The sequence below is a fragment of the Nilaparvata lugens genome, chromosome 14, assembly GCF_014356525.2.
Source record: "Nilaparvata lugens isolate BPH chromosome 14, ASM1435652v1, whole genome shotgun sequence".
In the NCBI taxonomy this organism is placed as follows: domain Eukaryota; kingdom Metazoa; phylum Arthropoda; class Insecta; order Hemiptera; family Delphacidae; genus Nilaparvata; species Nilaparvata lugens.
This window is the reverse complement of record NC_052517.1, coordinates 10,769,165-10,792,676: the sequence shown is the minus strand read 5'-3', so window position 1 is coordinate 10,792,676 and position 23,512 is coordinate 10,769,165. Positions and strand designations below refer to the sequence as shown.

The 23,512-nt window shown below is 38.0% G+C and overlaps 1 protein-coding gene and 1 pseudogene across 1 annotated transcript in view; both read right to left on the bottom strand.

Annotated features, from left to right (window-relative positions):
- Positions 1–1,644: 1,644 nt before the first annotated feature.
- The window catches only part of LOC120354189, a 44,647-nt gene continuing 22,779 nt past the window's right edge, over positions 1,645–23,512 (bottom strand). The window contains exons 4-5 of the mRNA XM_039440735.1: positions 14,853–14,943; positions 1,645–2,071 (exon numbers count right to left, since the gene is read on the bottom strand). Coding sequence (XP_039296669.1) covers positions 1,957–2,071; positions 14,853–14,943 — 206 coding nt within the window. The 3' untranslated portion in view covers positions 1,645–1,956. The remainder of the gene's footprint in view (positions 2,072–14,852; positions 14,944–23,512) is intronic.
- Positions 17,708–20,768, bottom strand: LOC111058133 (annotated as a pseudogene).

Here is a 23,512-nt window from a genome sequence, read left to right as displayed (position 1 = left end):
CTAGACGAGCAGTAAACTGTTGCAAATTTTTACAGTGAAATGTAGGGCAAGAATAGTCAAATTGAAATGTGATTGACGATTACATTTTTGTGCATTTATTCACAGTGAGTCTGGTGATTTCTTGTCATTTGGTTTCATTCAGCTGATTAAGGGCCGATTTCCGAGCTCGGGATTCAGCTTATTTCTAGACTTTGAACAGTTGGAGTCAGAAAATTGGCTTTCTGAAAACAGGCATAGTTGTAGCTTCTATGATTAATGATTATATCTAATTTCTCATTTCTATACTTGGAAACGTTTTTCCTTGACGAAATGAAACATTCCTAAATACTTCCAAAATAGCTGAAATTCCACAGAATTTTTCTCTTTATTTTATATTTTGCTTAATTTTCAAAATTCAATTCAAACGTGGACTATGACTACGCCTTGTTTGGAAAGTCAATCTTCTGACTTCAACTGTTCAAAGTCTAGAACTTAGCTAAACCCGAGCTTGGAAACTGGCCCTAAGACAGAGAACAATTTCCAGCATTTCAATTAAGCTTTCTAATAGAATATCAGAGGAACTACTGAGATTAAGAATATTGATTCCTTTGTGCTCAGAAACTATCCCTTAGAACTGTCATCCAGCTACAATAATCTGCAACATGTTACTGGGCGTCTGGTCCTAAAAGTGTATACATACATGAATACATGTACTATATAAACAGGCATATCAGATATAGAGAAACACACGGCAAAAAATCCTAATGCTATAATCAGTTAACACTTGTACAAATGTCTTGTAAGTAGCCTAATAGGGGTATTCAGAATGTTGGAGTTAGCTGGCTAAGTTAGCTACTCCTGCTATGTTCTGAGTCGGTGTTAACTCAATGCTATAGTGGTATGTCAGAAAAAAATAGAAGGCGAGATAGCAGATAGCACAGGTTTGAGTCCACTAACTCTAGCCAACTCTGTTAAAACGGCGGCCATATTTGTTTATATTTGTTCATATTTTGGTAGCAAAAGTGAGGTTATAAACTTCGAGTTACACTAATTATCCGCTTGGAACGCTATTGCAGTTATCTTATAGCAAGGTCTATAAAATACAGGTCATGACACAATTCCGTGATGCATTGCAAAATCGCCATTTTATGGGGTTCTAGTTCACCAATTTCCAAATTTATCAGCTGTTATCATTATAGATTGAACAAGAGCACGATGTGTTATTTTGTTATATTATTCAAGGGATATTGAATTGTAGAATAAATTGTTCTGACAGAATAATAATATTTAGATCCCAACTAGGAACTGAATTGTTGATTTTTAAATGTAATTGATCGGGGACTTGAAACTCTTTTTGAAGTTGGACTCGCATATTTCTGTCTTGTCCTAATGCCTTATAAATCCTAATACTAAAGTTACAAGAATAAGAACAATTTTTAATAATAAATAAATGAAAAATGAAGCGGCCATTATGTGGGGTCTTTATGACGGTACATTTCAAAATCCAATTCAATTCAATTTGCTCATAACAAAATTATGCATTTTAAAAACAATATTCTAGTTCAGATTATATGTGAATTCAATTTTCATTGGAAAATTGAAAACCTGAATTCACATATAATCTGAACTAGAATATTGTTTTTAAAATGCATAATTTTGTTATGAGCAAATTGAATTGAATTGGATTTTCAAATGTATCGCCATAAAGACCCCATATAATGGCCGCTCCATTAGGAACACGAGTGTCATGACCTGTATTTATAGACCATTGCTTATAGCAGTTGGTTTCAGATGGGGCATTCACAATCCAGAGTTGAATAGCACTTTAGCTGGCTAAAACAACATTGTGAATACCCCTATTATTTATCATGATTGAGTTAATTTCTTATGCTGTATTGGAGTAATGCTGATGGATTAAGATTACATCATTGATAATTACAATTATGTACTTGTTATAAAGATGAACGAACAGACAAATTATGGTTGCGTTCTTTGTCTCTTGCTGGGCCCCTCACCAAAATTGTCAGGTGGTGCTTGTTGACCGGGAGGAGCCATCTGCAGCGTGGCCGATCCGCCTCTAGCTTCCCTAAACCTGGAAGAAAAAGTAAGACGTTCATATTGAGGTGGAATAAAAATGATATTATCAGTTTCACATAATTTATTCGAGCCAAATAATAAGTTTCAATAAAACCACTGATTACAGATGAACTATTTTTTTTTGGATTGAACTAAATAATTTTTGGATAGTAGTTCTCATCGAATTCCCATCTAGCTGTTAACCCTGTTGTCAATGTCTGCAGTTGCAGAAGTCTTAGGGGTAATTTGCAGCATGCATTTAGGATTTTCGTTAAATAATAATTAAAAACCACTGATTATGATGCCTTTCAGTGAGGACCACGTTATAATGGCAGTGTTAGATTAGTAATGGTATTGCCGTCCTTGTCCATCGCATTCAACAAAGCTGATAGCCCTATCTCTTTCTCGCTTTGCTCTCTTGCCAGATCGTCTTTTAACAATGTGGAATTGACAATTAATTTACAAAATATTTCAACTTGATTATGAAAATTATTTATGAAATTATTGTGGAATATGATTTTTTGCTTAATAAAATATAATAAATTATCTTAAACGATATTACATTAATAAACCTGTATCAGCTACCGTCTATAGAAGGCATTGCCAAGACTGAAGATCGGCAACGTTGTTCTCCTATCTTTCTTCACTGCCATTATAACGTGGACCTCACTTTAGTGCATTGAAACTCAAGTTTAGCAAATTTAGCTCAACTTAATTGGGAAAATCTTTATGAAATTATTAAAAAATGTAATTTCTTGCTTGATTAAATATAATTGATTATTTTAAACAAGAATGAATAGTTGACATTACATCAATAAACCTGTATCAGGTACTGTATACAAGGCATTGACAAGACAGAAGATCGGCAACATTGTTCTCCTATCTTTCTCCACTGCCATTATAACGTGTGGACCTCACTAAAGATCCGTGACATCCATTGGGAGGTTCATGAAAGCTCTGGAAGTGGCCCAGGAGAAGTCCCAATAAAGAAAAATTGATGTTTCAATCTTTATTAATTTTTTCAATTCTCGATATTGGTCTATATTGGAATATCATTGATATCCCTCCACAACTCGATTTACTTGACTTAGTTCCTTTGGCTCCTTGAGGAGCATAGGGCACCAAAAACGTTCTCCACTCATCTCTATTGGCTGCGAGCCTCTTAACTTCTGCCTAAGTCTTTCCCTGTTGCCTGTACTCTGCCTCGACTGTTCTTCTCCATGTCATCCGTGAGCGTCCTTATCTTTGCGATCCCTGGGGGTTCCAGCTCAATGCAGTCTTCTCAATCACACCATCTTCTTTTCTCAATGTGTGCCCAATCCATCTCCATTTTCTCCTTTTCTGTTCCTCTTGGATTGGACATTGATTTGCTAACTGCCAGAGATTCTCATTGGTGATTACCAATTGTTCAATTGGATGAAGGCACCATTCACTTTTCTAATTCAGCTTCCAACATCTTCATCAGTGCCCCCAGCCTTGGTCACTGCACTCCCCAAATACACAAAGGAGCCTACAGTCTGGATGCGAGTACCACCCACTTCAAATTGCCTATCTGTTGCTAGTAGACGGATAACGCGGTTTTTGCGAGACTTTTTTGCGACTTTTCCCCCTCCCCCCTCCCCCGCACCAATCCTACCTTCCCCCCTTCCCCCCGCACCCATCCTACCTTCCCCCCTTCCCCCCGCACCACTCCCGCCACCTCCACCGCCCCCTTAGAAGTACCACTCTCTCTCTCTCACTCACTCTCTCTCACTCTCTCTAGAAGAAGGAGAGGAGGAAGAAGAAGAACAAGAAGAAGAAGAAGAGGAAGAAGAAGATGATAACGATGATGCTCTCTCTCTCTCTCTCTCTCTCTCTCTCTCTCTCTCTCTCTCTCTCTCTCTCTAGACGAAGAAGAAGAAGAAGAAGAAGAAGAAGAGAAGAAGAAGAAGAAGGAGAAGAATCGCTGCCTTTATTAAAAACCTAGGAGGGCGAAGTTAGGGCACAGCCGGCCCTCTCTTACACTTAACCCTCCATACAATTCTAAGTTACAACTAAAACAACATCATAAACAATGAACTAAAGTAAAAGAAAACAATAACTTAGAAAATTTACAAGAAAAAATATATATAAATATAATAACTATATTTAAATTTTTATTATATTATAATTATTTATAATTATATATAAATATAATAAAAATAAAAAAAAAAGAGAAAACTCGAACTCCTTTCAAATTTGAGTACGTAAAGGTGGTTATGAAGAAAGGAAGAAGAGAAAAGTGAATACAGTTGAGAATTTTCAGTCCAAATCCATAGATTATTCCGGTAGAAGAAAGGAAGAAGGGAGAAGAAAGAAAAGAAAAGGAAGAGAGAAAGAAGGAAGAAAGAGAGGAACCACACATACACACACACACACATATATATACACTATATAGACTTGAATTACGGGTTAGGGAGCATTCCAGCCGAGTCCACCACCTCTGATCCACCGCAAGACAGCCGCGCCGAACCGGCGACGTCCCTCAACTAGCTTCAGCTCAGCAGGCAAAGAATTCCATAAACTACAGGCTGTCACAAGGAACGACTTATTGAACATAACAGTCCTATGTGTTGGGACAGCCAGCAGATGGGATCCATGCCGCGTTCCTCCACGGCCAAAATCACCCAAGTAACGGTACTCCACTGCCAGATACTTAGGCGTTTTGGTTTTCAATATCTTATGCAGGAAGCACAAAGCATGATGTGATCTACTCTCACGCAGCTTCATGAGTTCAAGTCTGTTAAAGTATTCGGTCACATGTTCGTCACGTCTCAGGTTGAAGATAAAGCGAACACAATAATTATGTGCACGCTGCATCCTCTGCAAAAGTTGAACTGTCATGTCAAGAGTCACAATGTCACAGTAGTTGAAGATTGGGAAAATCAGAGTCTTGACCAGCATAACCTTTGTAGGAAAGGGAATGAAGTCAGAGATCCTCTTCAATGTCATGATCCCCCCAATGACCCTGTTACAAGTCTGAGTCACGTGGCTGGTCCAGTCAAGAGTCCTTGTCATTGTCAGTCCCAAATTTTTCACGTCAGAACTGTATTCCAATTGTATGTTATTCAATGTTATGTATGGTCCGTTAGATATGTCAATTGTGTTTAAAATTCTTGAGTAACCTATCACTATAGATTTCGATTTTGTCTCGTTAATTTTTAGTCCATTATTCTCAGTCCACTGTACCAAACGAGTCAAGTCAGCATTGACCTCATCAACTGTGACACCAAAGTCATTTTTCTTGCAGTGTCGGTATATTTGTAAATCGTCTGCATACAGGTGATGTCTGGTCGTAAGTAGAGTGCTTGTCACGTCATTTATGTAAATGCTGAACAATAGAGGACCCAATACCGAACCCTGAGGAACTCCTCTGTTCACTTCACGCCACCATGAAGAGGCATCCCCAACTCTCACACACTGACACCGACCCCGAAGATAGGACCTCACCCATGCCACAGTGGAGTTGGAAAAACCCAATTTTCTGAGTTTGTAGAGTAGAGTAGGATGGAAAATACTGTCGAATGCCTTGCTAAAATCTATTAGGACTAGAACTGTTAGCTCTCTATTATCCATGGCCCTACGGATGTCGTCAGTTACTCTCAGGAGTGCAGAGGTGGTGCTATGACCACTACGGAACCCCGATTGAAAGTCACCAATCAATCCAGAGCCATGAACGAATGTGCTCAATTGAGAGTGAACAATGATTTCCAGAACCTTTGACAAGACGGACAATAAGCTAATAGGCCTGTAATCAGATGGAGAGAGAGGGTTAGGGATCTTGTTCAAGGGGATCACAATAGATGACTTCCAGCCATCAGGAAAAACCGACGTTGAAAGTGAGGTATTGATTAAATGAGTGAGGAAAGGAAGGATGAGAGGAAGGATAATTTTGATAAATTTGATTGGGATACCATCTGCACCAACAGCATTACTCTTTACTCTATGAACAGCCAAGAAGACCTCTTGCTCCGTGACATTGGAGAAGTAGAAATCCTCATTTTGATGACAATCAGGCAGAGAGTCAAAGTGAGCACGAGCTTGGTCCAAACTTACAGGGATGTCAGTGAAGAAATCATTGAGATCATCCAGCGAGTGAGCAACAGTCGGTACCTGCCTCCCCTTGCCAGCCCCAATCCCCCTCAGAGCATGCCACAAAGATGAAGTTGATGATCGCTTTGAGGAGATCAAGTCTCGGTAAAATGTAGCTTTAGAATTTCTAATTTTTTTGCTTGCAAGAGTTTCTCAAACGCTTATAATGATTGAAATCATTAGGGCTTTTTGACGCTCTTGCTTTTTTGCACCAATAATCTCGATCCCTCATCAGCTGGCGTATCTCATCAGTGAGCCATGGAGCAGGATCCCTGGTTATTCTACGATTTTTCAAAGGAACATGTTTTTCAAAAAGAGAGATTATATTGTGATTCAAAATGTTCAACATAACATTAACATCGTTAGTATGGAATATGTGTAGCCAGTCAAGGTTAATTGCATCATTAAACAAGCTGTGGTAGTTAATATGTTTATAATCCCTATAAGTGATTATTTTAGGTTTAGGCTTAGGCCTCTTGATATTATAGACAAGGAATATCATATCATGTGCTGAAAGGCCTGGAAAAGGGATCTGCCCATGGCACACAGCTGACTTCTTATCAGCAACTGCAATAAGATCAAGCAATGTGTCAGAGGTGGATGTATGGTGCGTAGCTTGGAGAGGCAGCAAGGTCATACCATTCGCAAAAAACATAGTGGTCAGTTGTATTTTGTCATGAGTATCAGGTCCAAGTAAGTCAGTATTGAAGTCACCCATGATAGCCACATGTTCATAGGGCACCATCAGCTCAAGTAGTGCTTCCTCAAATTCTGACATATACCCAATATGAGGCGGCCTGTAGCAAACTGCTATAACATTTTAACTCCGTTACACTTTACCTCAATAAACATGTATTCAGGTCTAGCTGCACGGGAGGTATCAGAGGAAAACTTATGAACAGGCAACAGAGAACGCTTGACAAACGCGGCAACCCCTCCCCCATTCTTGTGTAACCGGTCATTCCTAATGAGCACATAATCCTCTAGTGCGACAAGTCGATTAGGGATTGTCGGTTTTAGCCAGGTTTCAGATATAAGAATGATGTCACAATCTTTGCCCTCGAAAGTGTGCCTAAATTCATCTATATGGCAGAGAAGGGATTGTGCATTGACATGAGCGACTTTAAGACGATCAGGGAAAGGAGAGACAGCCCGCTTGAGGGCATCGCCGACACTCAGCGTGGCCGCGCCGTCATCCTGCTGTATAGACAAGGTGGCTGCGACGAAGCAGCAAGGCAGAAGAGAGGGGTGAAACGGCGAAACAACAAGAAGATACAAAAAAGACACTAAAAGAGAAGAAGAAGAAGAGGAAGAAGAAGAAGGAGAGGAGGAAGAAGAAGAAGATGAAGAAGAAGAAGAAGAGAGGAGGAAGAAGAAGAAGAAGATGATAATGATGATTCTCTCTCTCACACTTTCTCTAGGTGGAAGAAGAAGAAGGAGAGGAGGAAGAAGAAGAAGGAGAGGTGGAAGAAGAAGAAGGAGAGGAGGAAGAAGAAGAAGGAGAGGAAGAAGAAGGAGAGGTGGAAGAAGAAGAAGGAGAGGAGGAAGAAGAAGAGGAAGAAGAAGAAGAAGAGGAAGAAGAAGAAGAGAAGGAAGAAGAAGAGGAGGAAGAAGAAGGAAGGAAGAAGAAGAAGATGATAATGATGATTCTCTCTGTCTCTCTCACACTTTCTCTAGGTGGAAGAAGAAGAAGAGGAGGAAGAAGAGGAAGAAGGAGAAGAGGAAGAAGAAGAAGAAGAAGAGGAGGAAGAAGAAGAAGAAGAGGAAGAAGATGATAACAATGATGCTCTCTCACTCTCACTCTCTCTCACTTTCTCTAGTTATGCTCCATTTAATCTATTATTAGTCACGGTCTATTTCAATTAGTCTATTACTAACAGATTTAAGTGAAATGTCCTTGGAAATAGAAGATGGAGAATGAGAAATTCAATGACTCTAGTGCTGACAGATTAAAGTGAATCTATTTTGGATGTAGAAGAATGGAGAATGAAAAATCCAATGACTCTCCTGCTGACAGATTAAAGTGAATCGAGTTTGGAAGGAGAATGAGAAAAAGGATAGAAAGGTTACTATCAACAAGTGAAACGACAGATCTTACTGACAGATTTAACTGAAACATCTTACTTCCAATTGTGAGATTTTTACTGTGGAGAAGAAGAATGAGAAATCCAAGACTCTCCTACTGACAGATTTAACTGAAACATCTTACTTCTAACTGTGTGATTTTCAACCAAAGTGAATCGAGTTTGGAAGAATAGGAAGAAGTAGAAATGAGAAGTGTGTCCAACTGACAGATTTAAGTGAAACAATAATCATATTCAAAAAATTTATCATGCTATCATAGAGAGAACAGATAAGAAATAGTCACTTTCAAAAAAAGGAAAGGAGAAGAATAGGAAGAAGTATGAGAATAGAGAAGAAGTACTCGCTTTCTTTCAACCAAAGTGAATCGAGTTTGGAAGTAGAAGAAGGAGAATGAGAAATTCAATGGCTCTACTGTTGACAGATTAAAGTGAATCGTGTTTGGAAGGAGAGCTTCAACTGAAACATTTTTGTCCAACTGACAGATTCAAGTGAAACGAGTTTCTCAGATTTAACCAAGTCATCTTTCTCTAACTCACAGATTTAAGTGAAACAATAATCACATTCAAAAAATTTATCATGCTATCATAGAGAGAACAGAGAGGAAGAGGAAGAAGAGGGAGAAGTAGTGGAAAGGAGAAGTGTGTCTAATTGTCAGATTTAAGTGAAACGATATAATAACAAGCATCCAAAGAGAAGAATGAGAGGAAGAAGAGGGAGAAGTAGAGGAACGGGGAAGAATAGGAAGAAGTAGAAATGAGAAGTGTGTCTAACTGACAGATTTAAGTGAAACGATAATCACATTCCATCACATACAACATCATTTGTATGGAGAAATGAAACTTCCAGTGACAGGTTTTTTCTTAAGGAAATAACAGAAATGAGGCATGTATCTAACTGACAGATTTTAACTGAATCGTTATTCCTCTCTATGGACTTGTCATTGCAGCAATGCTTAGTGGAAATCTAAAACAACTCAAGTAATACTGACAGTGAAGAGTGATTCAGTTAGCAAGCCTACTCTCTCACTTCTTTCTCACAACACCATTTGTATGGAGAAATGAAACTTCCAGTGACAGGTTTTTCTTAAGGAAATAACAGAACTGAGGCATGTATCTAACTGACAGATGTAACTGAATTGTTCTTTCTCTCTATGGACTTGTCATTGCAGCAATGGCAAGTGGAAATCTCAAAACAATTCAAGTAACACTGACAGAAAAGAGTGATTCTGAAATCTCACTCTATGCAAATTGGCTTGGAAACCATTCTTATCAACTCTCCTTCTCACTTCATCTAATGGAAGAGATTCAATTCATCTTGTTTTATTTAATTTGATCTTACTGTTATTATTTGTGGTAAAGTTTTTAAAGGACCAGTCATAAGAAAAAACCATGAAGCTTCACAATAGTTCTGCATCACCAAAATGGAGCATCAGAGTTGAAGCAAAATTAGATGAAATTGCACTGATGTAAAGATGTAGCTAAATAAAGAAAGCAGCATACTACTTGATTGTAGAAAGCAGATACCCATATTTGCAGATAGCAATATACATGAAATTTTAATGATAGTACTTGAGCAAAGTGCATAATTACATTGAAGTGAAACAAAAAATCGGCGGTTCTGTTGATACACATGTTTACTGAGATGCAGTAACAAGAAAGATTTTCATCTCAAGAGATGTTCAATCGAATAGGAGAAATGTAAAAGTTCAAATAAAATCTGTATATTGTTAAATGTAGAGAAAATACAAATGATTGAAAATCACATATCAATCATAATATTCTAGAGGGACATCAAACTCTCCATTCATGGAGAGTGAGCATGAGGAGAAAAGAATATATTTTAATTTTTTATTTTGATATGACAGTGAATGACTACTTATTTAGAGATAAGGCAGAATTAGAGATAACACATACAAGTTATTCTGAGAAAGTACTTAAAGGTGATTGTTAAAAATGAAAAGTAAGTAGATTATTTGAGTAACAAATTAAGACTGGTAGTAATATTATGGAAGTAGATTTAGACAGAACTTTTTTCTATCAAAGGAAAAATGAAAGCTATTGATTATAGTTATATTTGAGTAATTATGCAAGTAGGTATTTAGATAAGTGTAAGACAACCTTGATGTATCCCTTCCAAGTCAAATGAACGTCATGATTCAGATTAAGTTGCTGAAAGCACAAGTGGCTATTGTTGAGAGAAGCAAAGCAATTATTTGATTTCAGGTGAGATGCATATAAGCTACAACTAGTTTTTTGAAAGCCACAGAGACATTCGGGGAACAGCAACTAGCAGAATTTGAAAATACAAATTTGAGAGAGAAACTTGAGTGTATTTGACTTGTGATCACAATCCCTTACACTGTCGAAGCCAAAAGATACTACTTCCAAGTCAAATGAACGTCGTGATTCAGATTAAGTTGGTGAAAGCACAAGTGGCTATTGTTGAGAGAAGCAAAGCGATTATTTGATTTCAGGCGAGATGCATATCTAGCTAGAACTAGTTTTTTGAAAGCCACAGAGACATTCGGGGAACAGCAACTAGCAGAATATGAAAAAGAAATTCAAATTTGAGAGAGAGAGAAACTCTCTTCGATCATAGTGACTTGTGATCACAATCCCTTATACTCCCTTATCACTTTTGTTTTGTGCAAATCATCATATTATATTCTGAGCTCAGGAGATGGCATTGGTACATTACTCTTTGCAGATTGTCCTCTAATTCCTGCAATATCACTTGATCATCTGCAAATCACAATGAATTGACAGCAATATTGTGTGTTAGTTGTATACCTAAGTGAGTTTTTTGCTTCCACTTCCTACAAAGGTCATTCGCATAAATACAGTATTGAAGAGTTTGATAACCAACATTTATAACAATTTCGTCTGACTGGGAGCCTGAGCAGACTAGAATTATTTTTGTCTCACTGTACAGACTCTTGATAACTTTGACTAGATGATTTGAGAAACCTCCTTTGATCAGCTTATCTTATAATAATTGACAATTGACTTCATCAAACGCTTTTTCATGATCTTTTTGCTATGATCTGTTTCAATGAGAAAACATAGTCCATACATGATTGGCCCTTTCTGAAACCAGCCTGCTCCTTCAATAAAAGTACATCAGAGATTCTCCGAAGTCTATTGTTCAGAATATTCTGCTGATTTATAGACATTGCTCAACAATCATATATCTCTATGATTATTTGAGTATTTTCTGCTTCCCTTCTTGATAGAGACATTACAAAAGCTTTTCTTCACTCCTCAGGCACATAATGTGATGTCCAGCACACATTGATTAAATGAAGCAGTCGAAATTTCAATAATGTTCCACCATATTTTAAAAACTCCATATTCAGCAGATCCACCCCAGTTGCCTTCGTATTTTTCGTTTGATTGAGGGCTTCTTCCAACTCATCAATGCTTATGAGATCAACATCACTCACTGGATCCATCTGCTGGTCAATACTTTCCATGACTGGCAAATTTTGGTCATACCACTTTGTAGTGTTCAATCCATCCATCCATGTTTGCTCACATTTTTCATCTCATCTCTTTAACCGTACTATTGAGGTGTCTCATCCATTTGTAAGCAACTTCCTGCCTGCCATGAAGATCATCCTCTATTCCTGAGATGAATCTTCATGTGCTTTCCCAGAAATTGTTTTGGCTCCATTATGTTTGAGCCGATAATTTCCTTTTGTGTGGTCTGTTGGTGACTGAAGGAGTTCCTTGTATGCTTTTTTCTTGTCTGCAATAGCTTGAGAAATCTCGTCATCCCAAATTTTCAAACCTTTTCGTCTTTCAACAATTTTTTTCATGCCAAGTGTTTCATGGGCTACTCCTTTGATAGTATCTTCGATGTTTTCCCATTCACCTCCAATTGTAAATACTGTCGGTCTTGTAGAGAGCTTTTGTGTTAGTTTTGTCTGATATAAAATTCTCATACTCTTGGTTTGCAAGAGATACACTTTGAAAACTTTGTTCTCCCCTTTGTTTTAAGGTTTACTAGCTTTCCTCCATCTTGTCCTCAAATTAATTTTCCAGAAACGACGAGGAAATGGTCACTGGCCACATCACTTCCTCTATATACTCTGGGATCCTGGACCTGTCTGGACAGTTCCTTGTTCACAATCACATAGTCAATCAGAGATCTGTATCCTCTTCCTGTCCAGGTATATTTGTATATATCATTTTTCCTAAAGAATGTATATGTGATCTTCAACTTGTTGTATGTGCAAAAGTCTCGCAACTGTCTGCCATTCTCATTCAGGTGATATTCCCCAAATGTTCCTACCACCTGTGGAATCGGCTGGTTTCCTACTTGATCATTCAAATCTCTAGCTACAATGACATAGTCTGCTTTTTTGCATGTGGTCAACTGTTTCTGTAATTATTCATAAAATTCTATCATAGCCTCTTTCTTTCCTTCTTCAGGAGCATAAGTGCCAAATAGAGTCGAGTAACCTCTGTCCATCTTGGATCGGACCCTTATTATTCTTCCACTAACAAAGGAGTAACTCCCTATTCTATTTTTCCATCTCTGATCAACCAAGACCATCACTCCAGCACAGGCTCTCCTATTTCGATCTACTCCACTCCAAATTTCAATGTACTCTCCTCAATCTTTTGTTCCCTTCAGCTTCTTCTTAGTCTCTGTTATCATAGTCAGGTGTATCTTATGCTGTTCCAACTCTTTCATCAGCTCGCCCTCCTTCTTATTTACACTTCTCACATTCCAGGTTGCAAAAATCAATGTTTCCATTATTCCAAATTGTTTTTTCTTTGGCAGTCCATTTTGTTTATCCATTTTTCCGGTCCTATCCGAGGCTGTTTGAAGTTCACCAGTAAGTCAAAGATGCCCTGGCCATGTTATGAGTGCTGCACAGGTTGAGTTCGATGGTGGGGCCGCCACCTTTCTGCATCTGAATTCACAGGATTCTTATGAGGTTTACTTTCCTAGACAAGTTGTTCCAAGCCAGCTGATGAGCCTTGCCTACCCAAGAAATTAAGAAAGAGAAAAGAAGAAGATTGGTCAAGGAAGACCAGACAGAGAAAACAAGGGAATAGAGAATAGCAAAACGCTCAGTCGATCAAAGAAGCTATTCTAGTTATAAGAGAGTTCCAGAGCAAGAGAAGGAGAGGGAGATGGAAGAAGGGCTCTGGAAGTTGGAATCATGTTGCAGATAGCACAGTCTACATGTCTGACTGTGGCAACAGTCTAGATGGAGGTGACTGCTGATCTGACCCCAATATTATCATCATACTTCTAAAATTGATGTGTGTGTTAGTCAGATAAGCCAGTTACACATATGCTTTTGGAAGTTTGATTTTTGCCATCCTTATTGGGCACGATCTGGAAACATGAAAAAGTGGTAAATTGTTCCAGTTCTAGTGGTAAATAGTTCAATCTCATGACTAGTATAGAATGTTCCCATGGCACGCCATTTCAAAATCATTGGTTCAAGCTTTTGGCGTGCAATTATGAAGTTGATTCACACCAGAATGTGTTGTTTACTAGCTGCATAAATGAACGAAGGCCTTCTTACAGACTTACCATCTAGAAAAGTGTGCATTTGTTTCATTCCACTACTCTCAAATTTTCTATGGAGAAAAATTCATTCAACAAATGGATATCAAACTTCATCTTTTTTGGTAGAGTATTCTATGGCTATGCTATGGTAAACACACAAGCTATCAGAGAATTGTGCAGAGAAGCAAGCAACTACAATTCAATCGACCGATGAGAACTCTGAAAATTTGAACAGTCACAATTTACCAGGCTTTAACTGTGGGGCAGGAATTTGGACCAGAAACTAGTTTCTGGTGAAAAGATTACCACATTCCATATTCCCAGAATGGCCTCCATGATTCTTTCATATTTGATGAAGCTTTGCAAACACATCATGTGTTTGCCAAGTTATGTTAAATACAGTATAATAGAATTTATAAGAATGCCAATATTGGATGTTCAAAGATCGATTTGTGTGTAACTCGTTCTGCTAGACCATGAAAAATTTAGAATGTTGCAGAGTGAGACCGGTTGCAGACGAACCACTATCACATGTGTGATGTGGGACCAAACATACCACAGAACAATACAACTAACGCAGATAGACTTTCACACTACTTTCGATAAAACCACATTAGTGCAACAGTTTTCAGATGTTTGTATCATACTCTGGTGTTTTTATCATTCAGCTGTTTTGATACTCGGGTGTTTTTATCATACAGCTGTTTCAAGAGTCACAGCAACTGCAATTGTGGTACAGAAGCTAGGAAAAGCGTGGTGCTCAAACCAGTGGTACAATAATCACAAGGAAAATAATCGCATACTACAGTGCACAATGCCATGTGGAAGTATTTGTGCCACTGCCATGCCTGCCAATGCATTCATTCATATGTGCTGTAGTTTGTGGTACCACAGATGGAAAATAGTCACTCCTACAACACACATGCAATAGTGGTTTGTCTGCAACCGGCTTTAGAAAATGATTGAGCTATCTGCTTTTTCTAATGATTAACATGAATAGCAAACCAACATTAATCAGGTGCTGACTTAATAACATGAATCCCTCTATAATATGGCTTTCCAAAGAAACTTACTTTGTGGCCAGTCTGCATCTTATGAACTCATTATAAGTCAGTTCTCCTTCATTATGTTTTATCACATTTTCTAAACACAGCAGTACAGTATCTGTGGAAGAGTTGATTTTGTAAAGTGAGTATGCTCAAACTGAAGAGGCTGATCTAACAAATAATAATAATATGATTATATTGGTATGTATGAGGCCTTTAGAGGAATGACAGAGGCGAGGGGTCTCTGGAATTTTCTGGTAAACAACACGGAGGAGGCAGGGGGCCCCCAGATCATTCCAGTGTGTTCTGGTTTTGGTGCAGGGAACCATCGACCAATGGCAAGTACGTTCTCAAACCTACTGGCCGTTCCCATGCACTGCAATTGGTCAGATTGCCACACCTCCAGACCCTTCTGGAAAGTTCTGTATGAGAGGTTGACACTATATTCTCCACCTTTCTAGATTGTTCTGCTGAGCCTATATAAATAGTCCGTGTTTTTGAAGTGTAATACAAATGAAATCTTTCATCTTGTATAACATGGTAACTAAGCATTTTTGGACCTACGTTAATTTGAACTTTTTTCCTTTCCATGAGTGGAATCACGCCCTGATTTATGGACACCTCTTTCCAGAAAACTCTGTATATATTCACTTTCCAGTGGTTCGAGATTCACCTAAAACTGTAAATAGCTCATTATCATCAACATGAATGATCATGAGTGATGAATGATCTATTGCTCCAATTTTGCCAAAACTGATTAATGTTTTTTTTTCATTTTTCATATATAAATATATATATATATATATATATATATTATATATATATATATATATATATATCCTCTAAACATTTTTTATTCCGTATCATTTTTGAAATATATATATATTTTTTGTTTCTCTTCGTCCTGCGTGATGAATAATATATTATTATAATATTAATACTAGATTAATCTTTCATATATTTTCCTTGTTGAATTTGTATCTGCCAGCTTTCTCTGTCTCTGCTTGTTCCTTGTCTAACTGCATTGCTCTCAACTGTACTCAATCATGCGGACGTGATTTTATCACTTGCATGGTTGAATATTTCCACATATTATTAATGTCAAACTATAGTAGGAAAAGTATTTCATGTTAATTATTGCTTGATTGCTTGTCTGTATATTGATGGAAATAAAAATTCATTATTATTATTATTACATCTACCCAAAAATCTTAACAAAAAATATTCAGTTAAATTTTCTTATATCAACCTTGGTTTCAAGATATATATCAATTTTTGATATTTCTAAAAAACATCAATAAGTAGAAAAGTATCAGTCAAAATGAAATTCTACAGATATGGTTGAAAGAGGAAGAGATTTTCAATGTGATTCATATAATATGTTTCTTTGTTTGACGTTTTTGAACTTTCAATGGGTGCCCAAGCAGTTTGAGATTTGTCTCCAATCTTGAGGAATATACAGGTCCCAGGCTAAGGTGAATTGCGAATGGCATCCTGGGCAAATGGCGCCCCCCCCCCATCATTACTATAATGTAAAAGCAAATAATCTATGTCACTTATATCTTATGAAGTGAAAAATAAAATATAACAAGATCACGTCTTTCAAACTGTTGACCTCTCTACATTCTTCAGACGATTTATAGCAGAAAATCCTCTCTCTGCAGAGTAGTTAGTGACTGCTCTGCTTGAATTTGATTTTGAATTTATTACTCTTTGCATGTACAACAATTGAATTGTTTGGCAATCATCACATATATTACAGAACAAAAAAAATCACAACAAAAAGTCATTCATGTCATGAAAACATCTATCAGCCAGCCAGTCCTTCAATTTTTTCTTGAGCTGCACTCTATTGTCAATCTCCTCAAGATGGTGTGGCAGTGAGTTGATCATTTTTTGCCTCATGTGAATTGGATTTTTCTCGTAGAATAATGTCCTATGTTGTTGTATTCGAGAGATGTTCCTTGAGCATGTGTTATAATCGTGTTGGTCATCCCCTCTTGTCCACGTCGATGCATGATTGAGACCAAATGCTACAGACTCCAGAATATACAGACAAGGTAGTGTGAGCGTCCCTGTTGATCGGAATAATTCTCTACATGGATTTCCAGGCGGATTTTTGAGCATGATTCTAATCACTCTCTTCTGTGCTCAGAATACCCTGATAATTTCCGATGATGTGCCCCAGAAAAGTAATCCGTAGGTAAGAAGAGGCTGAAAGTATCCATAGTATGTGGAGAAGACTATCTGCTGATGCAGTGTTCTTGCTAGTGTAGCAGTTGTGAATGTGGCCTTACTGAGTCGTTTAATCAATTCATCGATGTGATCATTCTATCTCAAACCAGTATCCATTTTCAAACCCTGGAAGCTGCAGACATTTGCTGGTTTGACCTGTTTTGAGTCTGTTTGGACGTTATATCAATGTTCCCCTTTCTTGTCTGGCATTGTGTGGTAGAGGGGGCAATTGAAGGGTGACATGCATAGCATAATTGCACCAGTTGCCGACTGCCAGCCAATTAAACTGCTCACTTCTCATAATGTCGATTTTTTGCAAAGTAATCTTTTGATTTATTGTGATTTATTACAAGTGTCATCTCGTCTCATATCACGATCTTGACCTGGGATCCTGGAAGCAAGGAGGATTTGGACATGAAGGTAGGCCTATGTTATTGTGCACTTAGCCATTTAAATTGTTCATTCATTCTCTATCGAATAATTATAATGATCATCATAGCAATGATAATCAACCATTTTATTTAGCAAAAATTTGAAAAGATAGATTAGTAGGAGTTTTTTTTCAGTAGTAACAACGTGTTTTCATGAGTGAAATGTGTGTAAATTATATGAACATGGAGTTACTGGCTTGATAATAATTGGAATGATTAATTCAAAATGGAAAGCTTATCAATGACGGGAAGGCGCACAACAATTTTTGAGTCTGACTCATTGTAATCCCACCAGTCTTTCTTGTAGCCTTCGTAGACATGCTCCAACAGCACCTTATGTCTACTCTCACAATACCTGTACTTGTCCTGTACTTTTTGCTTTATATTGGCCAAATTTTTGGATGTTATTTCTCTTTTTAAATATTCAGATAGCTTTTCGGTAGCACTTTCTAGGTCTTTCTGGTTATCCTCAAATAACACTGACTGATTGTTCTGGCGTAAGTAGTGTAACATAAGTGTACATCAACGTTTGCCAACATTGGCATAAAATATCAACTGCTTTCTTTAGAAATTGCACCTCGATCCAGGACATATTGTGCTGCTGCATCTCCTCCATCTTCCCCTTGACAGAGGCATAGATTTTGTGTTCAAACTTGAGTGACTGCATGTGGTTCTGATTTTTACACACCATATGGTTACATCCGCCATCTTTTTCTATTGTGACATTGCACTTGGGACATTCCTTAGTGTTGGCCACAATCCAGTTGGATGTTCCCGAGTCATCATCACACTTCTTGATCCAGTAATGCAGCAGCCGACACTAGACCGGATCGTGCCACAATTCGCCGCACTGGAAGCAGAACATGTGCTGGCACCAACACTGCACTGGTCATGCATCCACATAGTGTATGCACACTGCGTTACTGCAGTCTGGCGACAGACACCAGCACAGAAGGCAGTTACACTCAACAAAGCTGTTGGTGATGAGATGCTGGTACTTGAGCTTGAACTTGGAGTCCTAGACAAGTCGCATGACGGATGCGTTGTCGACAAGGATGTCACAGCCATGTGCGGTGCAGATGATCGTCCGCCTGACACCCTCCTCCATGATCTTGGTGGTGAGGTACTCGCTCCAGCAGGCTGTGCAGAAGCGGTGGCCGCACTCCAGGCCAGTCAGCAGAGCACCGGGGAGAACAGTGAAACAGATCTCGCATTCCTCGGTTCCTGATGTTGATTGTCTTCTGTTCGGCCTGGAGGACCAGAGTGCTGTTTGAGCCAGCCTCTGTCGAATAAATGGTCCAACCGTCTGGGATTCATTGGTTAATTGAATTTGAATAGGACATAAGTTTGAAATATCGTCTAATAGGTTTGTCGTTTTTTATGCCTATTTTATTCTTGGTTTTTCTGTGTATATGGCTTGTTTTTGTCGTCGTAAATGAATATATGGTTTATTTGTGGTATTCTTGAGAAATTTGGGCTCAATTCAAGTTGGAAATTGAGTAGAACAAGTAATATTTTCGTAAATAATTGTGTCATAGTATTATTGCATGAGATTGTTGCATTGGCGCCACAAGGCTGGACTGGCAAGTTCATGTCGATAAGTAGAGAAAGACTTATATGTCATCTAGCTGTAACAGTAACTGGAGCTGTTACTTTTTTCAAAGGATACTTGCAGTTATTTGCATTGATTATTGTTGTTACTTTGTTATTAATAGCAGTTATTGTTTGTTAAAATGAGTATCAATACAGTATTATCAGCCTCATAACCGATCATTCTCTACTGAGCATAAGTTGAAGTGCTGGCTTGGCTTGTATGATTAGATAAGCTAGCCATTGTTCGTTACAGTAGGCTTCTTCATTGTGTCGCCTGCTCTCGTGTTTTCCCTCTTATTCTTGTTTGGCTCTTTGTCTCACTCTCTCTCTCTCTCGACGAGCGCTCACTGTTATCGCCTCACTATGAGTGTTATCAAAGACTTGATGTTTCAAAGAGATGCATTAATTCGTAAAATAAAACGGATTAATGAAGTTGCCGAAGCTGTCGAAAAGGATCCAAAAAAATAAAAAAATGAAGAATTTATTAAAAGTTATTGGTGAGCATATCGATCACCACCAGGTGGAGTTCAATGATATAATAGATAAGATGCAGAGCTACTATAACAAACAAAATCCTCGATTGGAAACAACTGAGCTTGAAACACTGATGAGCGAATTTGATTAGATGTATTTCAATGTCAAGGCTATTCTTGAAACCTTACCATCCACTCAAACAAATTTGAATATTAGTTCTTCCAATGTAGCTTCTTCACCTACAACTAGGAATATCTCGTCAGTTGCCCTACCTAAGCTTCCTTTAATGACTTTTGACAGTGATTTGAAAATTTGGAGTCAATTTAAATATTTATTTGAACCCACGGTTCATAATAATGGTGACATACAAAAACATATGTATCTCTGGTCTGTACTAAGAGGCGATGCACTGTCAGTCATTTCTGTAGTCCCATCAAGTGATCATTATGCTGAGGCATGGAAAATATTATTGAATCGCTACAATGACTTTTACAAGCTGACTGACCCATACTTGCAAGCAATTTTTGATATGCCATCAGTTAATAGGCAACCAGACTCACTACGAAAATTCATCACTCATTTAGCTGAGTATATTGCCACACTAAAACCAATTGGTCATTCAGTTAATGACTGGTCAATTCCGTTATTATTTGTCTTGCATAAAAAACTGACTGAAGAATTGAGAGAGAAGTGGCAGAGACTGCTAAGAAATGGAACAGTATCCAATTTGAAAAACTTCCAAATATTTTTGAATGATGAAGCTGTTATTTTGGAGGCTACCAAATCCACTGATTTATTGGGGTCATCTACATCATCAGAAGCCTCCTCACGTAAGCAGTTTGAGAAATCGAAACCCACTATGGGAGATTACAAAGCTTCAGTTATGATTGTTAAATCGAAATCAGACGAGCTGAAATGTATTGAATGTAATAATTCTCATGAACTGGAAAATTGTGAAGTGTACTTGAATCTCAAACCATCTGATTGATTAAAACGTGTAAAATGATGGGAACTATGTATATGCTGTTTATTGGCAGGGCACTTTATTAGAGATTGTAGAAGAAGGGAGCCGTGCAGTCACTGTAATTTGCGTCATCATTTGCTCCTCCATTTAGAGCCGAGACAGCGGCCTGTTGGAAACACCAACACATTGGCCGGTAATAAACAAATGAGCAGGGTAGACTGGCACGATGTCTCTGATCAAAGCCATCAAACATTTGTTACTGACACAGCTAAAAAAGTATTTTGGAATGTAAATAGTTCCTTAGTATTGTTACCAACTGTTAAATTGGTAGTTCAAGGTAATGAAGGCAATTATCATAATGTCAAAGTATCATTGGATAGTGCAAGCACCGAGTCATTTATGACAAGGCAATGCATGAAAAAACTAGGTTTAGTGGTGCAGAAAACACTTAGTTTGCCAATCTATGGATTATCTGAAACTAAACTGGAAGTGACAGATGAAATTACTAACTGTGAATTTGAAACATCAAACACCCCTTCATTAAAAATTACCGCGTTGGTAGTCAACAAAATAGCAGCTACAAATCAGAAAAAAATGCGTACTGGGCACATATTGAAGGACTGGATCTAGCAGATTCTGAATTTTTCCTTTCAGAGGAGGTTGATATTCTATTGGGTGCTGAATACTTCTCCTTCATTCTGACTGGAAAAAAGGTGATTGGTCCAGTGGGTACACCATCTGCCCTAGAAACTGTATGGGGCTACTGCCTGATGGGTAAGGTATCAGAGGAGAGTTCTACTGTATAATCTCTGCAAATAATCTCTGCATGTATTCCAATGCTAATTTAGAAGAGTTGGTGAAGCAATTTCGGGTCGTAGAAGAGCCACCTAGGACAAAAAAATTATTGGAAAGTGAAATGGCTTGTGAGGAGATATACAAATCAACTGTTTGTCATCTGAATACTGGTAGATACATTGTAGAATTACCATCCAAGGAAACAAATACGAGTGAGATATCGGATATCTTGAAGGTGAAACTAATGTTGGAGAAAATGTTTCCATGATTTGAGAAGAAGAATTCGGAGATAATTCAGGAGAAGTTCCAGGTAAACAAGGTATGGCCTTCAACAGTTATTTACTGATCAATGGTAATTTAGGGAAAGAGTTAAAAGTGATTCATAGTCCACATGAAATCAAACCAATGGGAAGACCTATACCAAAAAAGGAAATTTGACAAGATGTTTTTGAAAAAGAGAAACGGAATTCGGAAGAGTTAGATGATGATAGACAGGATAATGTTGAAATAGAATGGACAAAATCCGAAAGGGAGAAGGAATGAAGTGTATACTCCAACAACTATGTCATATGGTGTATCATCATCACCATTTCTTGCTTCTTGTTCTACGCATCAGTTTATTGAAGATGAAAAAAAATGTTCCCTGTGGCTTCTGAAGCCTCACGGTTTTCTACTAACATGGATGATATAGTTACATCAGTCTCATCAATGGAAGCAACCAAGCAACTGCAGTCTGAGCTTACTTAATTGTTAAGCAAAGGGAAATTTGAATTGCTAAAGTGGGCCAGCAATCATTCTACCATTCTATCAAATCTCCCTCCAGAGCATTGCACTATTGATGCAAAAGATTTCACTTTATGATAAAACCATTAAAATTCTTGGCTTCCAATCGAATCCAATTGGTGACTACCTATTCTATAGGGTGGAGGATCCATCCAGTCTAGCTACAAACAAAATGTTTTATCAACTTTAGTACAAATTTTTGATCCATTAGGATATTTAACAACTTTCATACTTACCTTCAATAGTATAATTCAATATCTATGGCAATCGGGATGTGACTGGGATGATATAGCATCCGTGGAGATAGTGAAGAAATGGGAGCTTTGTGTGGTTGTCCTTGTAGCTAGATTATTACATGAAGCTCAAGAAGTGCTTTCAAAAATTATAAACATAGATCATATTGCAGCTTGGACTTATTCAACTGTGGCATTGAGTTGGATTCGGTCTTCACCTCATCGTTGGGCTACATTTGTGACAAATCGTGTAAGTCAAGTACAGGAGCACATGTCTACAGAGCAATTCAGATATGTGCAAACCGAATGTAATCCAGCTGATTGTGCTAGTCGAGGACGATTGCTCAATGAATTAATTGGTAATTCTCTGTGGTGGAATGGTCCTGATTGGTTAGACAAATCACTGGAGTGCTGGTCACACCAAACCCACGGTAATGATGATGAGAATTCCAAACAGATTGAATTGGAAGCAAGAAAAATTACTCTAGCAACACAGAGTAAAGAGTCAGAGGAATCAATTCAATCGGTGAACTTGAGAAATCGGTGGAGTTTATTCAAAGGAATTGTATCCTCATTCTGGAAACGTTGGCAATTGGAGTATGTATCTAGCTTGCAAACCCGAACAAAATGGTACAGAAAACATAGTAATGTTAACATTGGACGTAAGGCTCTCTTGAAGGAAAGTAACCTACTCCCTCTTCACTGGAGGCTTGGTTGAATAACGAAGATATTCCCTGGACAGGATGGAGTTGTGAGAGTGGTGGAGGTACAGACTGCAAAAGGAAGTCTCACTAGGGCTGTCAATAGGGTATGTCTCCTCCCTATTGATGAAGATTAGGCCTTATTGTAGGGAACTTCAATAAGTTTAGTGGTAAGTTTTTTGGTTTCTCGTTTTACATGTGGGAAAGGTTCCCAAGTTGCCTTGTTTCTTGTTTTTATGTATAGTGGTTGTATATAGTCATTATTTCTCGTCCCAGCCTCTCCTTTCCGTGGGGCTCCTACTCCTTTTGTATAAGTCTTCTCAATTGCCCCTGAGGAGTGAAGATATCTTTTTTCCTAGTTTCCCTAGTAGGGTTCGTTATAGGTTTTTTTTTTGTTATTGGAAGTTCTTCCAAGGTGGGCGGAATGTTCGGCCGTTATATCAATGTTCCCCTTTTTTGTCTGGCGTTGTGTGGTGGA